At 36.9% G+C, this 24,244-nt stretch overlaps 1 protein-coding gene across 21 annotated transcripts in view; it reads right to left on the bottom strand.

Annotated features, from left to right (window-relative positions):
• TCF12 (transcription factor 12) overlaps positions 1-24,244 on the bottom strand; it is a 194,452-nt gene that overhangs the window by 106,084 nt on the left and 64,124 nt on the right. For all 21 annotated transcript variants that reach the window (XM_086848994.1, XM_086849006.1, XM_086848995.1 and 18 more), the window contains 2 exons: positions 12,121-12,194; positions 10,149-10,217 (listed from right to left, as the gene is read on the bottom strand). In XM_086848994.1, coding sequence (XP_086705120.1) covers positions 10,149-10,217; positions 12,121-12,194 — 143 coding nt within the window. The remainder of the gene's footprint in view (positions 1-10,148; positions 10,218-12,120; positions 12,195-24,244) is intronic.

The following is a 24,244-nucleotide window of genomic DNA, read 5'->3' as shown; positions in this document are numbered from 1 at the left end:
CCCATCAAAAAGAAACCACATATTTTCTTAATAAGCTGTGTCCTCGTGGACAAGATTTCTAAAAATTTAATAATACAGAGATATTTTGATATTTGAATCCTCTTAGTGTTAAATCACTAACCACAGAGAGTAAAATTAGTCTGAAGAACTTGTAACTGGGGTTTTTTTTTCCTCCCTAAGCTTTCTGTTTGCATTAATAAAATACAGTGAAAAGTTCAGGAAGAGCCACTGATGTTAAGAAAAAAATGTTGGTGCAGATGAGAAGAACAAATGCTATTTCTTCTTGCAGCCTGCTATTAATGTTACAGATTAATAGGCATTTTGACATTATCACATTACTAACCAGCATAGCTCACTGACAAAAGGTTTACTTCCATATAGTGATTAAATAAACAACTTTGTCATCTCATTTGCAAACAAGCACTGAAACACTTTTGCATTTTTCTACCATTAGCACAGCCAGCTTTGGAGACTTGGGGCAGCCCTTACTCAGTCAGGAAACACTGGCTTATTGAAAGCTTACACCAAAGGCAGAGGAGATGGAAAACAAAGCAGTCCTTGGCTGTACGAATTCTTTAATTAACCCAGTTACATGAAGCCCTCCTCAAGACATTTCAAAATCCCGTCAGCTTGTCTGTATAAAGGTATGAATATGCCATTTGCCCTTCAGAATTACCAAATGCACACTGAATCGCTTATTCTGTACCAAAATATGAAAGACCTAGCACTCAAAATTGTACTTCCTTTGTAGCCAAAGTTTTGAAAAACACTGTGTAAACCTTATCTCACAATTCACACTTAGTCACTTCTCATTCAGAAACCTAAAGCTCAGGCCTAATTAAGGGAGGAGGGAAAACTGTTCACAGCTACCAGAAATGATCCCAAGTGCCCTGGGACTATAAAATCATCAATCACTGAACATTTATCATTTCTCCAGACCGCAGGCTCACGTTCAAGACAACATTAATGGGGCTGAAACAGGCCTCCCTATCTTTGCAGGCGTGCTGTCAGTTCTACCAAAGGGCTGCTAACTCAGGGCTACAGAACTGTCACAGCACTGCCGCTGCTTATGGATGCGTGTCACACTCCTGCTGCTGTTCGGCTGCACAGCAATCTTCCGGGAGACCCAACTCCCCACTGCATCTTTGGCTGACTTTATCTGATTCAGAATCGGCGATACACTTGTGATAGGCATTCAGAAACAATCTTAGTGACATTTACAACTTGGTTATGACCACAAGGGTGTCCTCTGGAAAGCATGACCTAGCCCCGTCTGTCAGACAAGCAGCGTGGAACAGCAGCTGCTGAGGAAATGGAGTGGCTCCTAGCTAAGGTCACCACATGTGGTTTATTTTTATGCTGAAATGAAACAAGAAAGAGATTAAATCTGCTGAATAAAGAAACAAACATTTGCAAATACAGGACCAAAAACAAAGCTCCTAAGCAGGTAGCTTTATATTTGTGTCTCTGCTTTTGCTCCTTATTGTGGTTGTTTTTTTAAAACCTTTTTCCCTAAGACTTCAGCTATACAATTTTTAAAAGAAAGAAACCATAAAGGACACTGTCAGTCATAAAAGAGGATCCATATCTCAGACATTCAGCAAGTGGTGCCCAAATGAGGGCCAGAAATTTTTAAGACATCTTTATTTACAGAGTAAATAAGATAATTACTGAAAATACAACATGGGTAAGACTCATTTCATATACAGTTGCACATCATGCAACACAATCTACCTAATACACAGGATTCCTAATGGTCCTCCCCATGTTAATATTGCATACCCCCCTCACAAAAGAGAGGAATTGGAGAATTGGGTGGGTGGTTTATACAAAAAGGAATATTCTTCCTTCTATAATCAAAATTCCTTCCAAGAATACTTGATGTCATGTTCTTTTCAAATACCCTCTAAATTTCCCAAAATGCACTTGCAATCAATTACCACAGCATCCAAGATGTACTTCTACACGACCAGACAAATTAACTACTTCATCTACCTGGAAAATAGTCAGGGTTATCCTTCACAACACCAAAACATTTGGTATACATGGTGAAAATGTACTAAGGGATATGCAAGCCCTTTAAGTAGAATTGGTCTTTTCTGGACTTTAATGCAATCCCTAAAATTAATTGTATCAGGCATTTCATTATTTGCCACTAGAGAATTCACACTTGTGCAATTGTAACCTATGCCTTCACCCACAGTGAGCCAATATAAAGGGGTCTTACCTTGGCCACCATGCCTGACACCAGTTATTCACACTCAGTTATTCAGATTCAGTTATGGATTATCAACTCAGGCCACAGAGTTTTGTTTGGGATTAGAAACCCTGGACTGATTACTACATATAATTTACCCACACTAAATGAATACAAAATAACCACAAACGCATGCAGTTTTGATTTAACAACTTTTGCACTTCAAAAAAGCAAATTAAGAAAAATCAGAAGAGCTCTAAGGACAGTGATTTAAATCACACAGTTTTTTCAGAGCATTCTTCACATTTAAGCTGTACATCAAATTAAATGTATTCCTGATACCATTCCTTGCTTTTGCATCTGTAGTGGTAACCTAAAGAGTAAACAAAAAAGTACTGCTACTGGAAAGAACCAACCACAGATAAAAATTCAGAAGCTTCCAATAGCTTCTGAAAAGATACTGGAAGCTTCTAGTCCTAAATCAAAGCTCAAAAAATGTATTTAACAAATACAATAGTGCAAACTGACAGCATAGGCTTATTGCCCAAAGAAGAACACAGTTGAGAGCCTTAAAAGGTCTGGAATACCAGTGAAGGATAGTGGTTTTTAAGACACACACCCCACTCATGTGACTGAGTAATGAAGACAAGACACAATCGGCTGGCACATGAACTCATCCCTTATGGCAAAAGCAGCAGAAGATTGGGGGGAGGGATTTATATGAAATTCTATCAGAGTCCCTTTTCAAATTCATGTTTTAAGCAGGACTCAATAATACATACTGCCAAATTTCATTCTTCCTTTCTGAGAAAGGCAGGAAATCTCAGTTCCTGACAATTTTGAAGACTAATCTACTGAAGCTCACTTAAATATAGCTGGATTGATACAGACTCCAAGCAGAAAAAGGAACTAATCAGTCATGCCAAAAGTTACTCTCCCCTCTTGGGATGAGATATTTGATGATACATATTCTGGATGGTGATGTAATTCTTTGGACCACAGGTGGGCTTCCAAAGCCCTTTGGAGCATTTCTACCTCCTGTTACCTGCAGGGCACGTTTAACATAGAAAGGCTAGAAAGAGACATTCCTTGTTGAATACACATCCCCATTTCTGCCCCTGTGGCTCCTCAGCAAACCTGCCAATGGATCAGTATACATCAGAGTGCACAGTTGGAGTGCTTAGCAAATAACTGGCAAACATTCTACAAAATACGAGTTACAAATTTATTTCCTGTTCTAAGCACCCTTTTCTGCAGGGACTGCAGATAGCTCAGGGAATTTTTCTGCTTGCAGAAAGCAAACTGATTTTGAATATGATTAGATGACATAGCTGTAAACTCAAAACTGTCTTGCTTATTCCAACCTCTTACATAGCTATTACAAAAGCAAGTTTTAACTTTCTCAAAGGAAGACAAAACTTCTCTTTCTGTACTGTTATAGCCCAAATAAAGTGCAATTTGGGTTAACTGTTCCCTTACAGCATTTTATAATGTTGTCACTGCTCACTTTGCAGAGGCCTCTCCTTGGATTTCAGTCTGAATGAATGTGATCAGAAAGACCAAGTCAGATACATCTACAAATAAAAGCAACAAGCATTGTCTACTAATACCTACTATGAAATGCAGCAGAAAGACTACTACTAATTAATGCTGCAATTTAACTGAGTAGTGAAGGCACTCTCAACATTGAATGCTCCAACTTTATTAGTTTTTCAGGAATTCCACTGAATTAAAGTGATATTCTCTAATCATTCCAATAAATAAAGTCCACCAATTTAAAAATTCCACAGTTGAAACATTCATTCCCTACGGCTTCTGGGTAAGATGCCCCAAGCACCCAAGTGAATTAGACTCTATCTGTATCAGGAAAAAATGCCCAACCCATACACCCAGGCATTCCTAGGCATGTTTGTCCTGCCAAACCATGAGAGAAGGCCTGACACAATGAGTCTATGCCCCATTTTACAAAGTGGTAATTAACCTCTTAAACCTCAGTGTCTTTTAATGACCATTAAAGTTCTGTCATTTTGGTCAAAGTTAATTAGAGAATTCACCTAAGAACAAGTCAAAAATCTTTCCCAGTTCACTGTCCCTACCCTTTTTCATTGCACTGGTTCCAGGTTTTCAGTGGGATTAATCCTCTCTCATTTACTTCCCCTTCAAAAACATAAAACTATTGTCCCTTAGCAATTATTTTCTGAAGTCACACCAGCATTTGTCCATGCATAAGCAAAACTGTACTCCTGACCTTAACTCAGCTGTGGGGTTTTTGGTTTTGTTTTTAAATAAGCACAACATCTTGTTTCCACTTCAGTGTAAAATGTGAAAAATAGAGAAGACACTGCCACTACATGGCATACAATTTTTCTATGCATTTATTGAGCTCATACTCAACTCATTGAGTTGTCCTCCCTGTACAATTTACTACTCCACAGCATTTCATTTGCTCAAGTCCACTAGACTAGAGATAACAGGGGTTTTGTTTGTTTCTCCTCCCTTAGCCCCAAGCCCTCTCCTACACAAGTCCCTGGGAACAGACCAAAATCTAAGGCTCGTAACCAAGCTGCCAGATCACTAAGCACGTATTTGCATTTTAGCAATTTACAATATAGCTCAATTACTGCTTTTAAACTTAAGACATTAAAATTCCACTAAAATGAATGGCTGAGTTCACAGTTTGACGTGGCTGCAGACCAAAAGATTAAACTTAATGAATGCTGCTTTCAATTCCTTGAGTTTTATAGTTTGGCTGACTTTAAATAACAAATATTAATTGTTTAAAGCTCAGGAATACTGAGGTCTCTTGCAACCTAAATTTGGCAACGAACTTATGAATCAGGCAACAGTCACCCAAATGACTAATGTGTAAATGAACAAGTGAAGCTACTGCTAAAATCCACTTTATTTTGGACTATCTGGCTCTCCAAACTAATCTGAAAGTTCTAAAGACAAACAAGAAGGGTAAAAACACAAGGAGAAGGGGGGAAGTGAGGAAAGAAAGCAAGATGCAGAGGCGGTGAGAGACAGAGGGACAGAGCAGAGAGACTGATTACATCCAGGAACACTGTGCTGAGTCACTGACTGAAGGTTAGACAAGAGGATCTGTACAACAACCATACCAACGTGTCCTAGTGAATTTAAATGATTATGGATTATGTGATTCTGAAAAAAATAAAATAATATATATATATATTTATATATATATATTAAAATAAGAGTGTTTTCAGCCACTGAATCTATGTATCTGTCAATGGCTCTTAGAGGAAAGACTAGAGAGCCAAAAACCTGGCTTGGTCTACTAAACACACAGATCAGGAAGAATGTTGCAGAAATTAAGTTAAAAATAAATTCAGATAAGATGAATCTTCCTTTTTGCCTTGAGGATCACTTGCACTACATTCATTGATCTTAATGGAACATCAAGAAACATCACATTGTCACAGGTCATGGCCACAACTCCATTTAAATCATGAACAATCTTGCAGCAAGCTATCAGTGAGAACAATGTTGTTTTTAAGCAATGACCAAAATCATCTTACAAAGCCTAGAGCAGATGGATGATGATGGGAGTCTCCCCACACTCCTCACACTGTTCCTTGCTGTCACTTGCCTACCACAACCCAAAAGCTAAGGGACCAAGCTGAGACCTGTCTGATGTGCCAGGAAACAAACACGTCTCTCCATGCCTGTTCCCTCCCAGCCCCCCTGAGAACAGCCAGTACTTCAACCCCATCTCCCTCAGTTGTGCAAGAAGCTTGTACAGTACTCCTTAAGTAGAGGAATGAATGCAGTTTGCACCAGAAACAAGGAGCTTTCTAGCTCCACTTTCTAGCTTTAATTATGATTCCCTTTTCATAACCATTAGCAAGTGTTAACATTGAACTACAATAACCAAAAGAGAGAAATGCAGATTTTGTGTTATTTGGTCACCTGCTACACGGTGGGGCAAAAGCAGATATCGCTACCCCAGATTTCACATACTATCAGGAAAAGTCAAGAGAGCTTTCACAAGTATCCTCTAAGTGTCACCCTAAGTAACATGCTTTGTAACAGAGTTCTAAAACTATTCATTAGCTTCTTTTCCATATCAAGTTGAAATATATGAAAACTTGGGGAACAACAGAAAACATAGCTTATTTATTTTTTCAAATTTATTTCGAATGTTATTTATTTTTAATAAACATCATTTTCTCCAGCTCTAAATCCACTTCCAAGAAGTTAAGTTACCGAGTGACAAATCTGATTTTAAACAGCTAAACCCAATAGCCAGTTACACCTCTCTAAACTCCTCTGAGACAAATATCAACATGATATGCAATGGGACAATTCCCTGGCCACATGAAAAACTAATTTGTGAACAGATTCCAATGCTAATTTCAATGTGGTAGGTAGCTGCAATAAAAACAAACCAAAAACCACAACCAAAAGATGCACTTCTCCAATATAGCTGAAATGAAAAATTCATATGATGGAAACCACATTTTCCTAGCTTTTATCTAAGCTATAAACCAGGAGATAAAAAGATACAAGTATAGCCAACAGACTAACAACAAAGGCTTAAAGAAAATACTTGAAAACCTAACTAAAGCATTCAGAATTTAAAAAACAGAACTTGCTTGGAAAAATGCTGCTCATGAATCAAATTATGAAGTAGGCTGCATTTGCAAGTGTCCTGAGCACTTGCAAATAATATGGAATATTTAATTTGGGCTTTAATTCCACAGTGAGTTATCTGCTACCTTGTAGAATACATTGAGAAAAGCAAATAACCAGCAGCAGAACCACCAAACAACCTCCCTCTCCTGCAAGAAAAAAATAAATCAGAGGACAAAAAGGACACAAATACAACAGACTTGATAACACTTACTGTGTTTCTGTGTCCCTCTTGTCTTGTTTTGCTATTTAACAGCTTCCCTTCTTGTTATGTACCTGAGATTAAGAGGTATAAAATACTATTTCAAAACCTGCTATCTCATTACTATTTTTTGACTTGTTTGCAAGGGAGTATCGTTTGGGCATGAAGTACTTCCGATTCCAATTTATGTCTGAGTGTTTTACATAGAGTAGAGGGAACAACCCATTGCCTGATGCTACAGAACCATCTAATCTAAAGGTGCTACCTTGACCAGTTCCACTCTGGTTTCAATTAAATAAATAGCAGATTTATGTAAAGGAACAGGAGGATAAACTGCATCCTCAGTACTGAAGCTAGATTCATGTTATATCAGTTCAAAATGTACACTCACAGCTTTCAGTGCACTGTACATGCTGCAAATTATTTGAAATACCCACAGTTCAGATTTTGCAAGAAAAATGCCTCAGCTAATTTATGCTAAATTTTTAACAGTTACAATTACTATGTGTATATATGAAAAGGAAATCTATCAAGGAAATGTCTTATGAGGAACATTTCAGATATGCTTGATTTGGAGACAGCAATCTGAAAAGATCAAAAACTGACTTGGGCCTTTTATTGTTCCTTTTATGCTATGACAAAACCAAAACAACAAAAGAAAACCTCACAGAGCATCATTTTTCATGAAACAGCAATCATTAGCCACACCACAGGAACAACTATAACCAAAAAAATGTTTAATTACAATACAATGCTTACTCCAAAGAAAGTGATTATACCAATTTGCTGCTATGTTATGAGTATAAATTACACCTCACAAATACAGCAGGAAAGCTAAAAAGTTCAGTATCACCTCACAACACGAAGACAAAACTGTCTTATTGTGCAGAAGGCATGGTACTTGAGTCAAGTACCACAGAATTTGCTTCAAAGAGCTCAGGAGACCAAGACTTTCATAAAGCACCTTTATCATCCTCAGCAAAACACACTAAGGACTCCTCTTCTAGTGCAAGGCATTATGAACACATGCAAGAATATCTGCAGCTCTATATCACTCAGATAAAGGAGACACTTGCATACATCAACCAAAGATATTCACTGACAACCCACCACTGCTGCACACAGAAAGGTAAAAACAAGATTGGAGACTAGGAATAGAAACAAGTCCTACAAGAGACAAACCTGGTACACAGCATTGTTTCTGGACTTTAGTACAACCATTCAAGAATTAGGGAGGCCATCAGCATGTCACAGAATTCCAGTGACTGCTAACTACCATTCCTGAATTATTCCAATAAACAATAAAGCTTTTTTACTTTTTTCTTCATCCCTGCAGCAGGTATCTTTTCATATTATTAATTTTTCTAATACAGTTGGCCTATGCAAAAAGAGATTTTGCTCACAGTAGTCACTAATGTCTCAGTTTGTCCCTTTTCCCAAATCATCATCACAGCACATCACAGATCATCACAGCAAATTCAAACATAAATACCTGCTGTTCTTTCAGTGTTAGAACACTATTCACCATTAGGTAATGAGAAGACAAGGCACATTTTTGAGGTTTTCACAAGCCTGTTGTGATTCCTAGTCTTTAATGTTACTTCAAAACACTATTGAAGTAAGAACGGTTTAGCTTTCAATAAGGTTTTACCAGAGACTCTTAAAATAAACTGCTATTACATATGAGAGAAGGTTCTAGTCTGAGTTAATTATTGATGAAAAGATTAAAACACATGACAAATTCCCAACCCCAAACCCAGGAACATATATCTCATTCTCACAGTGAAGTTACCAATATGTTTTCCCCAATTCCCAAAAAAACCATACCCATACCAACACTCTTCAATAATTCCATGAATAAATCAAAGAGTGGGTAAACAAATACAGTAAAGCTGATAGCTAAATTTTTATTAAATAACCCTAACTAAAAGTTAGTGCAGAGTTGCAAAGCAAATTCTCCATGAAATTGGTAATAAAAGGGCATATAAAATTTAGTGTAAATAAATAAAAAATTAACATGCTCAAAAATAACTTAATGTCATAACAATGCGGTAACTATGGTGCAATGTAAGAGAAAATATTACTTTTCTACTCAGTTTTTAAAACATTAGCACTTTCACAGCCCAGTGGCAATCAAAAAATGCATGACTTGGCAACAAGTACAAAAGGAACAGAGAATGAATTTATCATTATGTGAGCAAGAAATTTATGGTATACCCTCCTTTTGACTAGTGCATGCAGTCATAATCACTTTAACTCTGAAGTTATCCAGAAGAAGCGGAAAGGTTCAGGGAATAGCACCAAGAACTAACCATAGTTAGGAGCAGTTACTATACAAGCAGATACCAATAGATTACAATACTTGAGCTTGGTTGAACATAGAAGTGGCATGTAAAATAAACATCTTTCCAGGGAAAAGAATAAAAATTATGAAGTACATCAGTAAGTATTTGGAACACAGGAACATGGTGGAAATCAGTTACATCCCTGGGCAGCACACATAAGACCAAAAAAAAAAAAAAAAAAAAAAAAAAATTTCCATGTTTTAGCACTAAATCTTTGTAATTGTTGCCAAAACTGTAACCAAAGCCAGAAAAAAATCACAAACAGCAGAGAGCAAGCCCACCAATAAGAATGATGTCCAAAAGGTTGCCTCTGTCCAGGAAATCTAAGCCAAGAGCTGGGGTTTTGCCAGGAGAGTGCACAGCAAAGGTGGCAAAATAGTTGCCCTATACTTACACTCTTTCCTTATGCATCATTGCTGACCACAGTCAGACCATTTATACTGAACTGAACAGACCTTCAGCAGGATTTGGGAAAGAAAAATATTCTTTAGCCAGTATTCCACCATCTTTTTTCATCAGCCTTCAACAGGTATGCACTAAACTGTCATTAAATTCTAATTCTATTCACTTGACAACTCCTTACCTTTCTACATCTTTGGAAATTCAGCCAATAGTGAGCCAACACTTTTAATTCTTGATAATTTTGGCACTATATTGTGACCTTTAACAGAAAGCTCCAGTAGCAGGCTGCACATGGACTTAAAAAAAAAAAGATTTAAATCACACACAATATATAAAGAATAGGTAGTACCTCTTGAGACTTCAACTTTTCTATGTCTGTGGAGAGGTCTGAGCTTTTTCCATGCAGACTGCCATTTTCCTGTAAACAGATAAACAAGTACTAAGAACAATTAGGACAAGAATAACATTCTATATTGAAATAATGGGGAAAAGCACTGGATTAGTAAATTGAATATGTAAGACAATTACATCTTACTTAAACTCTGTGCTAATCAACATGAGGAATAAATGTAGGAATGTAAAAGGCTGTGTATAATTTGCACTCCCTTCTGAGAAATCAATCTATACTCTCACAATACAGACCCACACACTCATTTTAGCTCTTTCTCAGAGACATCTGGTCTAGCAGCACATGTAGGAGTAGACAGAAGTTATCGTTATTCAAAATCCTGAATCAGTAATTTGCCTCATTAGTTGAAAGAAAACCAAAAACTAAAGACCATACATCATAGCCAAAATTTATGCATGTAAGTTTAAATCAAACTGGTAAACCAAGTCCAGTACTTTTCAGTGAATTCAGAAGAGAAAATCCTGTGTTCTAACTTTTTCTACAGAAGACACCAGCCACAGGACAAAGTAATTTGAGGCTCTTAATCTTTATCAATTCTATAGACAGAGAATATATTATTTCTGGTGTTCATTTTCCTGGGGAGAACACAGGAATGAAGCTTTCCTGTGAAAAGGAATTGAGTTTTCTTTAAAAGAAAACTCTTGTCACCTAAATTACATTTCAGACTACCATTCTTTATTGTCTAATTAAAAAAAAAAAAAAAAAGAAGTCTTACACACAAGGCTCACTGAACTTACACTATTTGAATATTAGCTGGTTGATCCTCTACCACACAAAAAATTGTGATTAATACAGCCATAGAGCCAATGAATCACAAGCTCAAATTCCATTTAAGTCAGGTTAATTCATAATTGATTAAGATTGATCAGCAACATAAAAAATGAGAGTCAAAACACCAAACACATGATAAAAATATGAGTTACATAAAGCTGCATAGTAAGATTCCATTTCAAATGTAAAGGAGGCATTTGGAGGTTCAGCTCCATGCCCCAAGTTATGCAGGAAGTTTTAAAAGAATGCATAATTTCCATGTTGCATGGAAATATTTCTCCAGCACAAAATACTTCTATATTTATTATAATTTATTACTAATGATCAATGGAAAAATTGGGATTTCATGAGAAACCTTTCTACTGCTGTCTTCCAAAGTAAGGCAAAGGCCATAATAGGACCCAGAGAGCTGAACAGGGTCTTGCAGCCTCCCCATTTTCATTCCACAGCACAAGAAACCTGCAAAGGTGCAAGTGCTAACACAGCTTGCTGACTCAAAGGCACTGAAATCAGAACATCAGGTATGCTGTGTATAGTTTAGGTACTTAGCTCATTGTCCTTCTAGGGAGTATTCATTTCAAAAAGAAAATGGAGTAGATGAAGGGGAATGTGAGTAACTAGGAGGAAGCATGCTTTGACCATTAAGTTGAGTTTGAAAAGTGTCACATTATTTTAGGATATCAGATACAATCAAGAACCTTCAGCTCAATAAGCAGGATGAAAGAACAGGAGGAAAGTATTCTAAAAGAAAAGCCTCTCTTCAACATCATGACAGAGCACATACTACAGCTAGTTAATGTTAACAGAGAGGCAAGGGTTCCCTACTCTTTGCCAATAAATCTGCTCCTAAGTAACACAACTTCTACTTTCATTCGCTGACTATATGTTAAATAACAGACATGTTCATCATTCAAGAATACACTTACATATGGCTTATTTTCATCAATTCTTAGCCTATATTTTTTTTAGCCTTAGAAATCTAAATTGCTGCTGTAGCTCCTCAAAGTCATTAAAGTCTCTAAAATATGCTAATCTGTATATTTAAAGGAGTTTCCCTTCAAAAACTTTGCCAAATCATCTGCTGATTTACATTGTACATTCCCACAAACTTTCATTATGAATTATTACGTGGGTGTCTTACCCTTGAAGATTCATATGAAGGACTTGGCTGACCGCTTGTTCCCCAGGATGTGGCACCTGTTCGCTCATCCATACCTAGCAATCAAAAGAAAAACACAAGCCTATAAGAAATGATAGCAAAAAACAATGTTCTCTGATGCAACCTGAAAAAATATTCATCTGCTTCCATACACTTTAAGTAAATTCATCTGCTTTCATATACTTAAAGCAGTGTTTCTAAAAGCAAAACTTCAGATGAACAGCTTCCTTATTAATTAAGCTGGCTACAGAGGAACCTGTTCATTTGGACACCTGCAGCTGCTGAAAACAGGAGCATAAAAAGCTAAGAAATTTGCCAATCTGCTCTCTGCCCAACCCAATCCATAAGAAATTAGCATGAGTAACAAAACAAGCACAACGATGTGAACATCATGGCTTTTTGAGCAGCCTGATTTATCTGCATCTCAAGCAAGCACTGAAATATTGCAGCACATACTGTGAAACACATACTTGTTATCTACTCTTTGCTCTTGTGTCTTGCTTAAGTATTGTAAAATGTGCAAAATTATTTCCCCTACTTGGCCTTTACATGACACACAAGATATTTTAGCATAACGGGGAAAAAAGGCAAGACAGCCTGGTTATATTTCAATGGCTTAAAAAACCCACAGAGAATCATGGTCTCTGCCCTACTAAAACAGTAATATTTTTTACACTCTGTAACGGTTCTTTCAGAATCAGTTCCCTTTATGCAAATCCAGGTTACAGCTCACAAGAGAAAGGGGAAGGAAAAGATAGGGAGATCTTTAAAAAGTGTTATCAGAATATATATCCCATGTATTATCCAATTTCTCTCAAAATTTAATTGGTCAAACCATCTTGAAAGCACATTCCCAAACAGCGAATTTGCAAGGCACCTGAATTCCTATAGAAAATTCCTTCATATTCCTACTATTCTAACAATTAGGTTCCTGATTATCTGCTTCACAAGATTTTTTTTTGTCACACGTGGAACACTTCCATCCTAAACTGCAGGCTTCAAAGCACTCTGGCCTACAAAATGCAACTCATTACTTCCCTGTCACACAAACTTTTCTCATAAAATGCTCTGATATAAAGCATAAATTCTTTATGTGATATATACTATAAACTATTTATGAAGTTTTATAATGTCATAATTTATAAATAAGAACTAAGTGTCCCAATTTATAAATAAGAGTAGAGTGCAAGCTACTTCATGCAATCATCTCTAAACCCTAACTTTGCATTGCAGCTATGAAATTTTCATGTGTATTTCTCAGACTGACCATACTGCAAAATCAAATGTAAGCTAATACTGAAATAACTACCTATGGACTATAACTATTATAACCATTATTTCCTTAAGAAATATTTCCTTGAAAAATTTTATAGCTTTATGAAGCTATAAAATAATGTTTTGACAAAGACAGCCTGCAAAAAGGAATGGTAAAATGAAAGTACAGTAAATCACTCAAAAAACTACAGACACTTTTTGTGTACTGCAGGAAAGATCCTCAAGGTTGAAGAACGCCCTTTGAAAATGCAAAACCATCACTATATTGAGCCAGCAGTTTGGGGAAGTTTACTGCACTTTGCAGCTGACAGTATTGTTGTTGTTTCATTGTAACTGGTCCAGGAGCTGAGTAAAGAGTCGTGGCTGGCACTGACAAAGGCAAAAGTAATCTTTTGGCACAATTGACTCTTTTCTGCCAGAAACAACAGTGCTAGCTAGTAATCCAGTCATTATCACAACAAGTCTTCCATTGCCTTGGTTTCAGAAGAGACATATGTGGGGGAGAAAAGAAAAATATCTTACTCCAAGACAAAGTCCTTGGGAAAGTTCAAGATACAGTAGGTTATATAAACCCATTTCAGGAAATATGTCACTAGATAATGGTTATGCATAGAGTGTTCAGATGCATGACCCCTAATCAGTAAAACATGCTACTCATTTAAAAATTTGAGTCAGTGGGACATAAGGACTCAAGTTATGGTTCTGCTTAATCAGCACATGTACAGCTAAAAATTCTAGTATTTTAATTCTACCATTTGAATTATGCAAATAAATTGTTTAAAGAAACTGCTCTAAACCAAAATGTAACTGTTTCAGATAGGGAAGAAAACTAACTTATGACTAGTTCCCAGAATTCTTTTTTTCTAAAAAAGCACAGTACAGTTAGCTAGAATAGTAAACTTCCTTTTTCCTGCCAGGTGTCTTTTTCCTCCTTTTCATGCAGCATTTTTTATTCTTACAAGCCCCAAACAGGCTTACATGTAGACCTATCTCTTTACACAAAATTTTCACGCAAGGAAAATGCTTTCACATTTTAGATGCTCTGTAAAGGCTACAAGAAAAAAGAAGTCATCTATATTGCACACAGAACACCAGCACTCTGACTTACTGCTGCTTGACATCTGGATTTTATTTGGAATGATACCCCTGCTGCCTTTGGTCTCCATCAGCATAAGACACTAAACAAGTGCTGCCCCAGGTAGCCAGGAAATCAGATGTGTGTCTACCATGGAGATCAAGGAATCAGTTTTGCTTTGTACACTAATGTGTTTTCCATGGATGATAGATGAAAACCACCCAAATGTTATATGAGACAAAGAGCCAGACCATTTCTAGCAGGATGGGCACAAACAAACAAATAATGCACACTTTAACACAGCCAAAAGTAACTCTGCATGACTGAGCCAGGACCACCAGATTAACTTTTAATTGTAAAGCCCCTGAAGTGGGGAACACTTGGTAAGAAAGAACATGGGATTTTTCTATGGCAATAAATTCAATAAAGGCTCAAAGCAGAAGTGTCTTGAAAAGAGTTCTAGCATTTTCCTCAGAAACGCAAAAGAAAACAGAGGAACTAAGGGGATCATCACCTTTGTATAACCCCTTCCACAAAGAAATGCAGTGACTAATTCCAGTATCCATTAATTCATAGTGGATGTTAAAGGGCACAGGAAAGCTGTGACAGCACTGAAAAACATGCAGGGCAAGGCTGCAGTATATCTCAGCCTCTGTAGGTAAAGGTAAAAAAGGTGGAGATCGGACTGTGTTGTTATAACTGTAACAGTAACACAGACACAGGCATCCAAGGCAGACAGGAGTATAAAAAGGTTCTACCCCCACTTCCTTTTTTTAGTAGGCATTGAGGACAGAAAGTAATTGAAATTACTCATGATTTCATAGTTCTCAATCAAAATTGACTACTTCTATAGCACATATGCTGCAGTTTAATTAGGGAGTAATTCTGTGAGTGTGATGTTTGCTCGAGCGGGTTCAGCTGGCAGTCTGGGGCTGGGCTGGCTCACAGGGCACCTCCAGAGCACTCACTGCTGCTGTCCCAGCCAGGACACTGCTGAGCCCGGAGCACACAGAGCACAGCCCAAATCCAGGAGCTTGGCCAGCCTGCAGGAAAGGCTGCGTGCTCCTCACTCACCTCAGGGAGACCTGCCTGAGACATGAGGATGCTTCCTGCCTTTATGCATTGGATTCTAAACAGGCTTTGCTTAGCACCACTTTTATGATGCTGCTGTGAGCATTTCAAGCTATTCTAGAAGAAAACCTGAAGAAACCTGTTGCCTCATTATTTCAACATATGTGTTCATTCTGAAGAAACAGATCCAAACATTCATCTAATAAAAAAAAAATTGGATCTTACAATCAAACTGAAATGAAGGTTGTTCTTTCTGGCATAAGACAAAGAAGACTATATTTAAAACTTATTTCAAGAGACACAGGCTCTAATGTTCGTGTAAACACGATAATATACTTTATAGGGTTACCATCTGCTATGATGTTGATCAAATAAATGATTTGACAAAAAAAAAAATCACATTGTAGATTGTTATACTAGGTACTCAAGGTATGAGTTTCTATCTTTTATAGCTTCTTTATCCAATTTTGTTTCAGAGTAATGATATTCCTTCAGATAAGATTCAACATCTGAAATCAATTACAAAAAAACCTACAGCACAAACCATAACAGCGTTGATTGGGTTTTGCATCTCAGACACACAAATCAATCTACCATTAGGCCATACATTGCAAAAGTCTATTGTGAAGTATGATTCCAATTATTACCCAAAATTATAATTTAGGTCTAGACTTTCTAGTAAGGGGATGAAAAGAGTAATAATATTTGATGCAGAAATACACATGCATATACTCAAATATTTTAACTTTCAGTAGGTTAAGACCAGTTCTCAGCCTCTTCTTGTTGTTTTCAATTAAAACTACTTCTCTTGTTATACTAGATACAATATTTTCAGTAACATAATAAAACCATTTATATTCTAACAAAGAACTCAAAATTCACAAATCAGATAAAGAAAGAAAGAAAGAACTACAAAGTTCCATACATTTATTACTCAGGGAGTGGGAGAAAGCATGGATGGCAAGAGGACCAGAATGACACTCAAAGCCAAAAGCAACTTGACAATAGATACAACGTGGTAAGCTTAAAATATCCAAAGCTGAAAGCATTAATCAAATTGAGAAGAGAAACGAAAGCCAGGCAACTTATCAATAGCCTAACTACTTAAGTGCTACTGGGATAAATTCAGATGCAACATTATAATTAGGTAAAAGACAAACCACTTTCATTTCAAATTACATAAACAGAGAATTTTCTTTCTATCCACCTTCCACAATAAAGGAAATACAAGGGGAAGTGCAAGCATGGAAGGGAAAAATAAAGTTTCCATTCTCAATGCATACTGTTTCTTGGAGAATCTACTAAATCTTCCAGCATATGGATACCAAATTCGCCCCCATTCCTCCAGATCAAAAAGCAAAGCTTCTCCCCAGTAAAAGAATTGCTTATTAGAAGCACCAGTGGGAGTAGCAGAGCAGTATCATATTTTGTAACTTTGCTCCAAAGAAAATGAATGGAAGAGCTATGGATATGTCACAGAGTGAGTGGTCTATGTCACCATCTTGAGTCTGTCATCTGGTAACTTCAGGAAACTTCCCAAGATAATTTTATTAAATTGCACAATGCTGCTCACTCTCCTCGCTGTATTGAGCTGTGGTGTCACAGATTGAACCCTTAATCCATTGTGCAGTGTAAAAGTGAGATTTCTCCTGGGCTTACCTGTTAGTTTTCATATCTTGCCCCACCTGCCCAGCCAGGTTCACAACCACAGGAGTTGAGATTGTTAACTACCAGCCTCTAATGGCAGGGATTTAAAAGTGCAAGGAAGCCCTGCAGGGAGTGAATGCCCCCTGAGGGGATTGGTTACCTCAATTAGTACCCATAAAACACTGGCTTCCATTTGAATATTAATCTTTGCAAAGATCAGTTTGTAAGATCTGTTTGAAATATTGACAGTGATTAGTAAGAGTAGTAAATAAATTTATTTTCATTTTTGAAACATTGTTTATCCCAGAGATTCCCAGAGCATGATTTTCTGGCATAGCAAAGAATAAATACCCACTATGCCAGTCATTGTGGAAATTATTTGAATAATAGTCAGAAAGCAAACTATACAAAGTTAATTTCTATCTATAGAACAGGTAAGCACAATTAAAACTTCAGAAGAACAAAATTATTCAAATTGGAGGAATGTACACAGCAAGTACACAACTTACCTGGGCTATAACCAAAACTTAGACCAATATTGGCATTGGCAGGTATTAAAAATTAGTTGTAACTTAATATATCAGCAAATTGAAATCTCCCTGTACTCAAAGCTGTTTAAAACCTATACTTTCATACAGAAAGTTATTTTCAAGAAGAGTATTTTCCCCAGACAGAATAAAACTTCGGGGTGTATGCTCAAAGAACTTTTTCTAAAGCAACAAAAGAAGTATAAATTCAGAAGAAAATGGAAAAAACCATGCTGGTTCAGGAAAACTGAAGAAAAGCTTGAATTTGTTTTAAAAGTGTCTATTAGCATCAAAAGTCAGTACTGGTAATACAATTCCTGTGTAACTATCAAGTATGTTTTAGATTTGTTTCAACTCATTACCTAAATACAATTTGCTATTAAAAAAAAAAAGGCAATTACTACTTTTAACTTGATTTCACAAATAATCCTATTCATTTCTTGCAATAAGACCTATGTATTCTCTAAGAACAATTAATTCCTGTAAGAGCAGCACCCTTACAGAATGTCAGAAATTACCTGTTTGTCTTTCCTCGTATTCTCTGCTTCCTAGACTCTAAATCATGTCACCGAACACACCAAGTGACCTGGCATGACCTGGACACTTTAAATACAATACAACTCAGTCAAAATGAAATTGAAACTGGCATTTCCCACACAAATTGTATTAAACCAGAAAACTGCACATTGCTATATTCATCTTTCCAGAAAAAGTACATCAGGTACGGTTCAAAGAGGAGAGCATCTTTATAATACTGTATGTAACATGCTTTTGTTAGTTCTGTATAGTTATGCAGACAGTTCAAGAATAAGCTAATGACAAAAACTATAAAAATTAGCATTTAAACTATTAAAAAAGGAATTTCCTTATAAATCCACTGAGGTGCCCAGAGCACTACACAGTAAAGCTATTCTTCACACACACACAATTCCCTATACAAATACAAGTTTTAATATTCTTCTTAATAATGATCCATTTTTTTTTAAAAAAAGCTAATGTTCATAAATTATCCTGTATACAAATAATATTTACGTGTGTGCCCACAGAGTCTATATTGAAACCTCCATGGTTCCATACATGAATAAAGTACACCAGCTTAGAGCTCAAGCCTTTAGCAGGGGTACATGGCAGAGCTTTTATTCACACACAAACACACACAGTTAAACTGCTGTTAAATTGCATCACGCTGCTTATTCCCCTCTCTGTGCTGATCCATGAAGTATCAGGCTGAACAGCTCTAACATGCAAGTCTCAGCCCTACAGTACCAGCTATCATAATAATCCTTTCTACTGGCAAATTTTCCTGTGGTTACTTCAGTTATGACTCAATTGCTTTATATAACCACAGACTTTAAAATAAATATATACACATATATATATTTATACATACACACCAAATCAAGGCCAGTGTCACAAGACTGCACACACCAGGCCAAAAATATTCTAATACAGCCTCACAGGCAACAACTACTGTTACCAACTGCATTACAACACAATTGTACAGCAAACTGCCTATTCACCAGAACACGGTTAATCCGAGTTATACAGCGTGCAACTGAGGTGCTAACCCATGAGCTAAGAAAACATGGCAAGTGTGACAGCTTTCCTAAGAACATGTCTAAAAATGTAAAGAAAAAGTATTTTTAATCATTTTCTGTATCACATGATGTCCAGCAAATTTTGACCCTCTTGAAAACAAATTCCAAGATCAACCTGAGGTCAGTATCCTTTCATGGTGTTTATGATTGCCACGTATCTTTATACACATACAATTAAGATAACGCAATTGCAACAACTTAAAATTACTTTATTGATATTTAGAAGATCATTAATACCTTAACACTCAAATCTTTCAATGAAAAAGAGCCCCTCTGATATCAAGCAAAGTGGGGAGGGGGGAACCAACTGAAAAAGTTTTTGAGAAACAGCATATATTTTGACTTTCCAAGTTCATGAAGGTGAACCAGTGGAGAAATCAAGCATCAGACAAAAACCTTGGAATTTAGTGAGGTACAATTTTGAGCCTTAAGTATAGCAGCAAATATACTATAGAGCATAGCCAAGAAAATGCCAGTGCAACTCCACATTTACAATAATGTGACTAGAAACAAAGACACAGATACACTGTCAAGATCACAGAATACGAAGAAGTCTGAAAGGTCTTTTAAGTTTGCCTCTAGACAGGCACATCCTCAGTAAGATTATTTCTTACACTTCCTTGTTCTAAAGAGCACATCTAAGTCAGCTGCAGGAATTAACTTTCAATACTAAGCAAAACAGAAATTACACAGGGCTGTGTGAACTTAAGTTTGTCATGAGAGAATTCAGGTTCTTTTAAGACAGCTGGGGGAAAGTGTCTATTGTTTGAAAATTTCAGCATTAAACCCACCCTTCTACCTCTGAAAACAAAGTTTATCTGCTCAGTATTTAAACAGAGAAGAATGTTTAATTGATAAATGCAAGCCCTGCACATCTGCTCACCTAAGCCAGAGCTGTGGTAGGATAGCTCTAAATTAGATGTGGAAGAAACAATAAATATAGCCAATGTTGACTTATTACAACCTATCACACTTATTTCTCTCCTCTTTTGCCAAAAATCAAGAAGAAATCCTCCATACTTCTTCACCTTCAATCAAGACGCTTTTGTGAGATTAGGGCTCCACTATTTGCCCTGCAGCACAATGAGGCACTTTCTGGTTTGTCCAAAGGAAAGGCAGCACCTTCTTACCTCAGTAAAAGAGTTGCCTAGGGCAAAATGTGTTTTCTTCTATTATTTCAGGCATTGAGGGGAAAAAAAGGCTTAAAAGTAAACTATTAAAAATTTCTAGAAGCATCTCTACTTTCATTTATACGACTGATAATTTGAGCTGATGGAAGTTAACATCAACCAGCAGTGCCAAGGACTACTTTTTCCAGTATGCATTTTGTACCAACAAGTGCTTCCCCCTCCATAAGCAAGTTGGAATGTAATAAGGCTCTTGCCAGATGTTCTCCTTCTGCAGAGGTCCAAAACCAACAGTTCTCAATAATTCCATTACTTCCAAAAGTCAAAGCCAGAATCCAGTCTGAACAAACGAAGATCTGGCACAGCCTGTGCTGCTAGCAAGGCCCTGAGACACCTTAAAAAAACTCAAAAAAAAAAAAACCAAAACATGCCAAGAAACCTTTATTTTCTCAACTCTGAGACATTTCTTCCAACAGCTCATTAGACAGAGATTTTACCAGTATTGTTAAATCTCATTTTCAAATTAAGAAAAAATTATGTTCTCTGACAAAGGAGAGAAATCTGTCTTTAAATGTGCCAGGTATCATTACATCTGCTCAAATATTTGCTGAATCAAGCTCCTTGCTGCCTGGGCTGTTAGCTGCCTCCTGAGGCAAGCAGGCTTTGTGTTGACAGCTCCTTTAGTGTGAGTGGCAGTAAATGATGGTGTGCCCACAATGCTGGAAAGCTGATATGATACAGTTCAGTCTCCTACATCAACAAACGAGGTGGAAGGACGACTGGGGCCTGATGTTAATGGGCCTTGCACTAATTCACAGCAGCACTGCAGCAACTGAGATGTCTGAGGGAGCCTGCTTCACTTTCCATCCCCCAAAACATTTGTTTTTCTTCTTTCCACTCTTTCCCTTTGTTTAAAAGAAAGGCTGTTCCCCTTGAACTAAGATGTGTCACCACAGCACATGGCAGGACTAAGTTGTCTGACACCCCTATTCACTGGTTTCTCCCTTCATAACCAAAAGGTATCAGCTGATCTACTGGTTTCTGCTGCCCTTCAGGACAATTCACAATTTAACACTCTTCTGGTAGTATATCCACATTGTTAGAGCTTTAAGTCTGGAAAGACTACCCTTAAACAACAAAATTACAGCTTTAGAGGATCAGCAGCACAGATTTAACAACTTCTAGAGTAGCCAAGACTCAGTGTTTAGCATTGTGTTCTTTAAATGCTAAAGAGTAATTGAAATAGTTTAACTTCACTTTTTAGTTCAGAAAAAAACATGCAACTATTATACAAATAAAGTAGTATCCCACTAACTAAAAAAAAAAAAAACCCTCACTTTTCTATTCTAGAAAATAACTACTAAATCTGAAAGAGTCTGGCTCTGGTGGAAGAGAATCCAGAAATATCTCCATCTGCTAGTGAAGATGTCGAGATTTCTCCAACTGTACTTCTTAACTAAAGACTTGCTCCTGTCTGAAGACTTTACTGATATTCCTTTTATTTCTTCTACTAGCTTTTCATTTAATACTCCATAGTCTGGTTGGAGTATGAGTAACATTTCTCCTTGGCTTAAATCCTAAATATCACACTTTTTATAGAAATCTGAGTTTTCAATGATTTTCTTGTAACAAGTGTTACATGAGTTAAAACACTCTTAATAAAATGCACTTAGAAACCATGCACGCCTCAGAAGCAGGACTTTGACAAAAACATTAGTTAAGTTGGCCTCATACTCTAACAACCAGAACAGACATACCTGTTCCTGTTAAAGTGCACTCATGCCTTTGTTTTTTTTTTTAAATGAGGACAAGTTGTGCTTTGAATACAAAATAAATTTGCTGTTGCTGTTTCTCCAAGTATGCTGTTACAGCAGTTCTGTAGGTTATAGCTAGAAAATGCTGAAAGCAATAAAATATGGTAGACAGTCTTTCTGTAGAAAAAAGCACCCTTACCTAGTAATTATCCTTCTTACAATAATAATACGGTATTAAAGACTTTAAAACATTTACTTAAGTAGTCATAAAGCAAGTAGCAATCAATAACTAATTATTTTTCTTTAATTCCTCCTCCCAGGATGTTTTAAAAGTCTCTCCTTTTACAAAAGCACTAGTCTCCTAATGTCCTTCCTATAAAAATTACTCCTTGGTTTTAGGAACCAATTTCTAGGTGTATTTAACCAGAACACTGGAGTGAATGATTCTACATCAAAAATAGGACAAATACTCTAATTTTAATATTACAAGTGAGCAAGAATAAGAAGTGGAAGGATTCAAAAACCCTTCAAGTCCCCAGCACTGCTGGTCCCCACCAGCACAGCATCCAACAGACCTGTCTCATTAGCCAACCTGCAAGTACAGCCACACAAAACCTCCTCTGCAAAGTGAGCCTTCACACAGGCACACAGCACTTCCCAATTCCAGCAAGGGATTCTGATGTAGGAAGCACTGCCAAACAACAGCTTATGAGTCAAGGTTTATGTATGCAAACACAGCCTATCTTGCCAACAACCAAGGGCTGTCTGCTCCCCAAAGGAGGCCATCCTGCTGCCCTCAATGCTTCACTGTCCCCACTGCCCACAGCCTGGCTCCTATCTTCTTCCCTCACACTAGCACCAGGGTTTCATAGGGACCTGCAGTAAATCCATTCAGGAAGAAACTAGTAGAAAACAGTCTCATAAAAATAACAAACCCTCACTGGTTTCTGGCCAGACTTGCTCACACAAGTATTTCCCTACCGGACCAGAGCAGCACCAGTGCTGGCAGAAGGGGAGGGGAGAGCACGAGAATCAGACAAGGCCAAAGTCAGGGCTGTGTGAAGGGCCAGGGAAGCCAGCCCATCACTTCTGAAGCATTTACTGCCTCTGAGACTGGCTGTACTTAAAAGGGGGGGGGAAAAAAAAAACAGTGATTTTTTTTTTTCAGGGGAAAAAAATAAGAAAAACAAAAAAACCACAGCTATCACTATGCAGTGATGCATAACATCCTGCAGTCTACTTTGGGACTACTGGCTTTGTTGAACCATTGGTAGGTACTATGCCACTATGTGAGAAAAAAAAACTGAATAAATGCATGTTTCAATTACATTAAACACAAATAATCTCATAAAAACAAAAAAAATCTTTAAAATATTGAATCTGCTCCATGTTAGGGTAGAAACAGGTTACCAGGAAGTTTAACACTAGCAGAAAACTCCCACACAAACTTTATTGTTTGCTTACTAGAACTTTAGCCAAAAGTTAGAAGAGTAGATTACTTCAAAGTAAATGGCTACAAAACCCAAGCATTTTTCTTCTCTCTATTTCTTCTGTAAATAAAAAGAAAAAAAACCCTATTAATTTTTATTTAAAATTTTCAAAGTACATTTTCAAATTTAGCCAAAATGAGCCTTGGGTTCCATGTGCCAAATAAGCTGCTTCTACAAATGATGATATCCCATTTTGTCTTTCGCATTTTACAATCTTAAGCATTGCCAAAATAAGTCAATTTAACCATATTGCCTCTCTGGGTGGCAACTTTGTCTTAGATCCTGTATTCAGTTCTCAATATCAATGCTTTTAGCTCTGACAACAGCTTTAAGACTTTGCTTCATTTTGTACTTTACTTGTTCATACTGCAACACTCTAATACAAGGAAATTTGTGTAAGTGCCCAGATTTGCTCAACCACTAAAAATAAAAATGTTACCATTTATAAGGGTTATCAAATAATTTTAACACAAGACAGACTCTTCCCATTCTGTTAAATATATAAAATAACAAAAATTAGAACAGAGTTGCTACCTTTTTCA

Source organism: Cyanistes caeruleus, chromosome 13 (genome assembly GCF_971803275.1).
Source record: "Cyanistes caeruleus chromosome 13, bCyaCae1.hap1.1, whole genome shotgun sequence".
In the NCBI taxonomy this organism is placed as follows: domain Eukaryota; kingdom Metazoa; phylum Chordata; class Aves; order Passeriformes; family Paridae; genus Cyanistes; species Cyanistes caeruleus.
The sequence above is the reverse complement of the archived record's forward strand: the minus strand, read 5'-3'. Positions and strand labels throughout refer to the sequence as shown.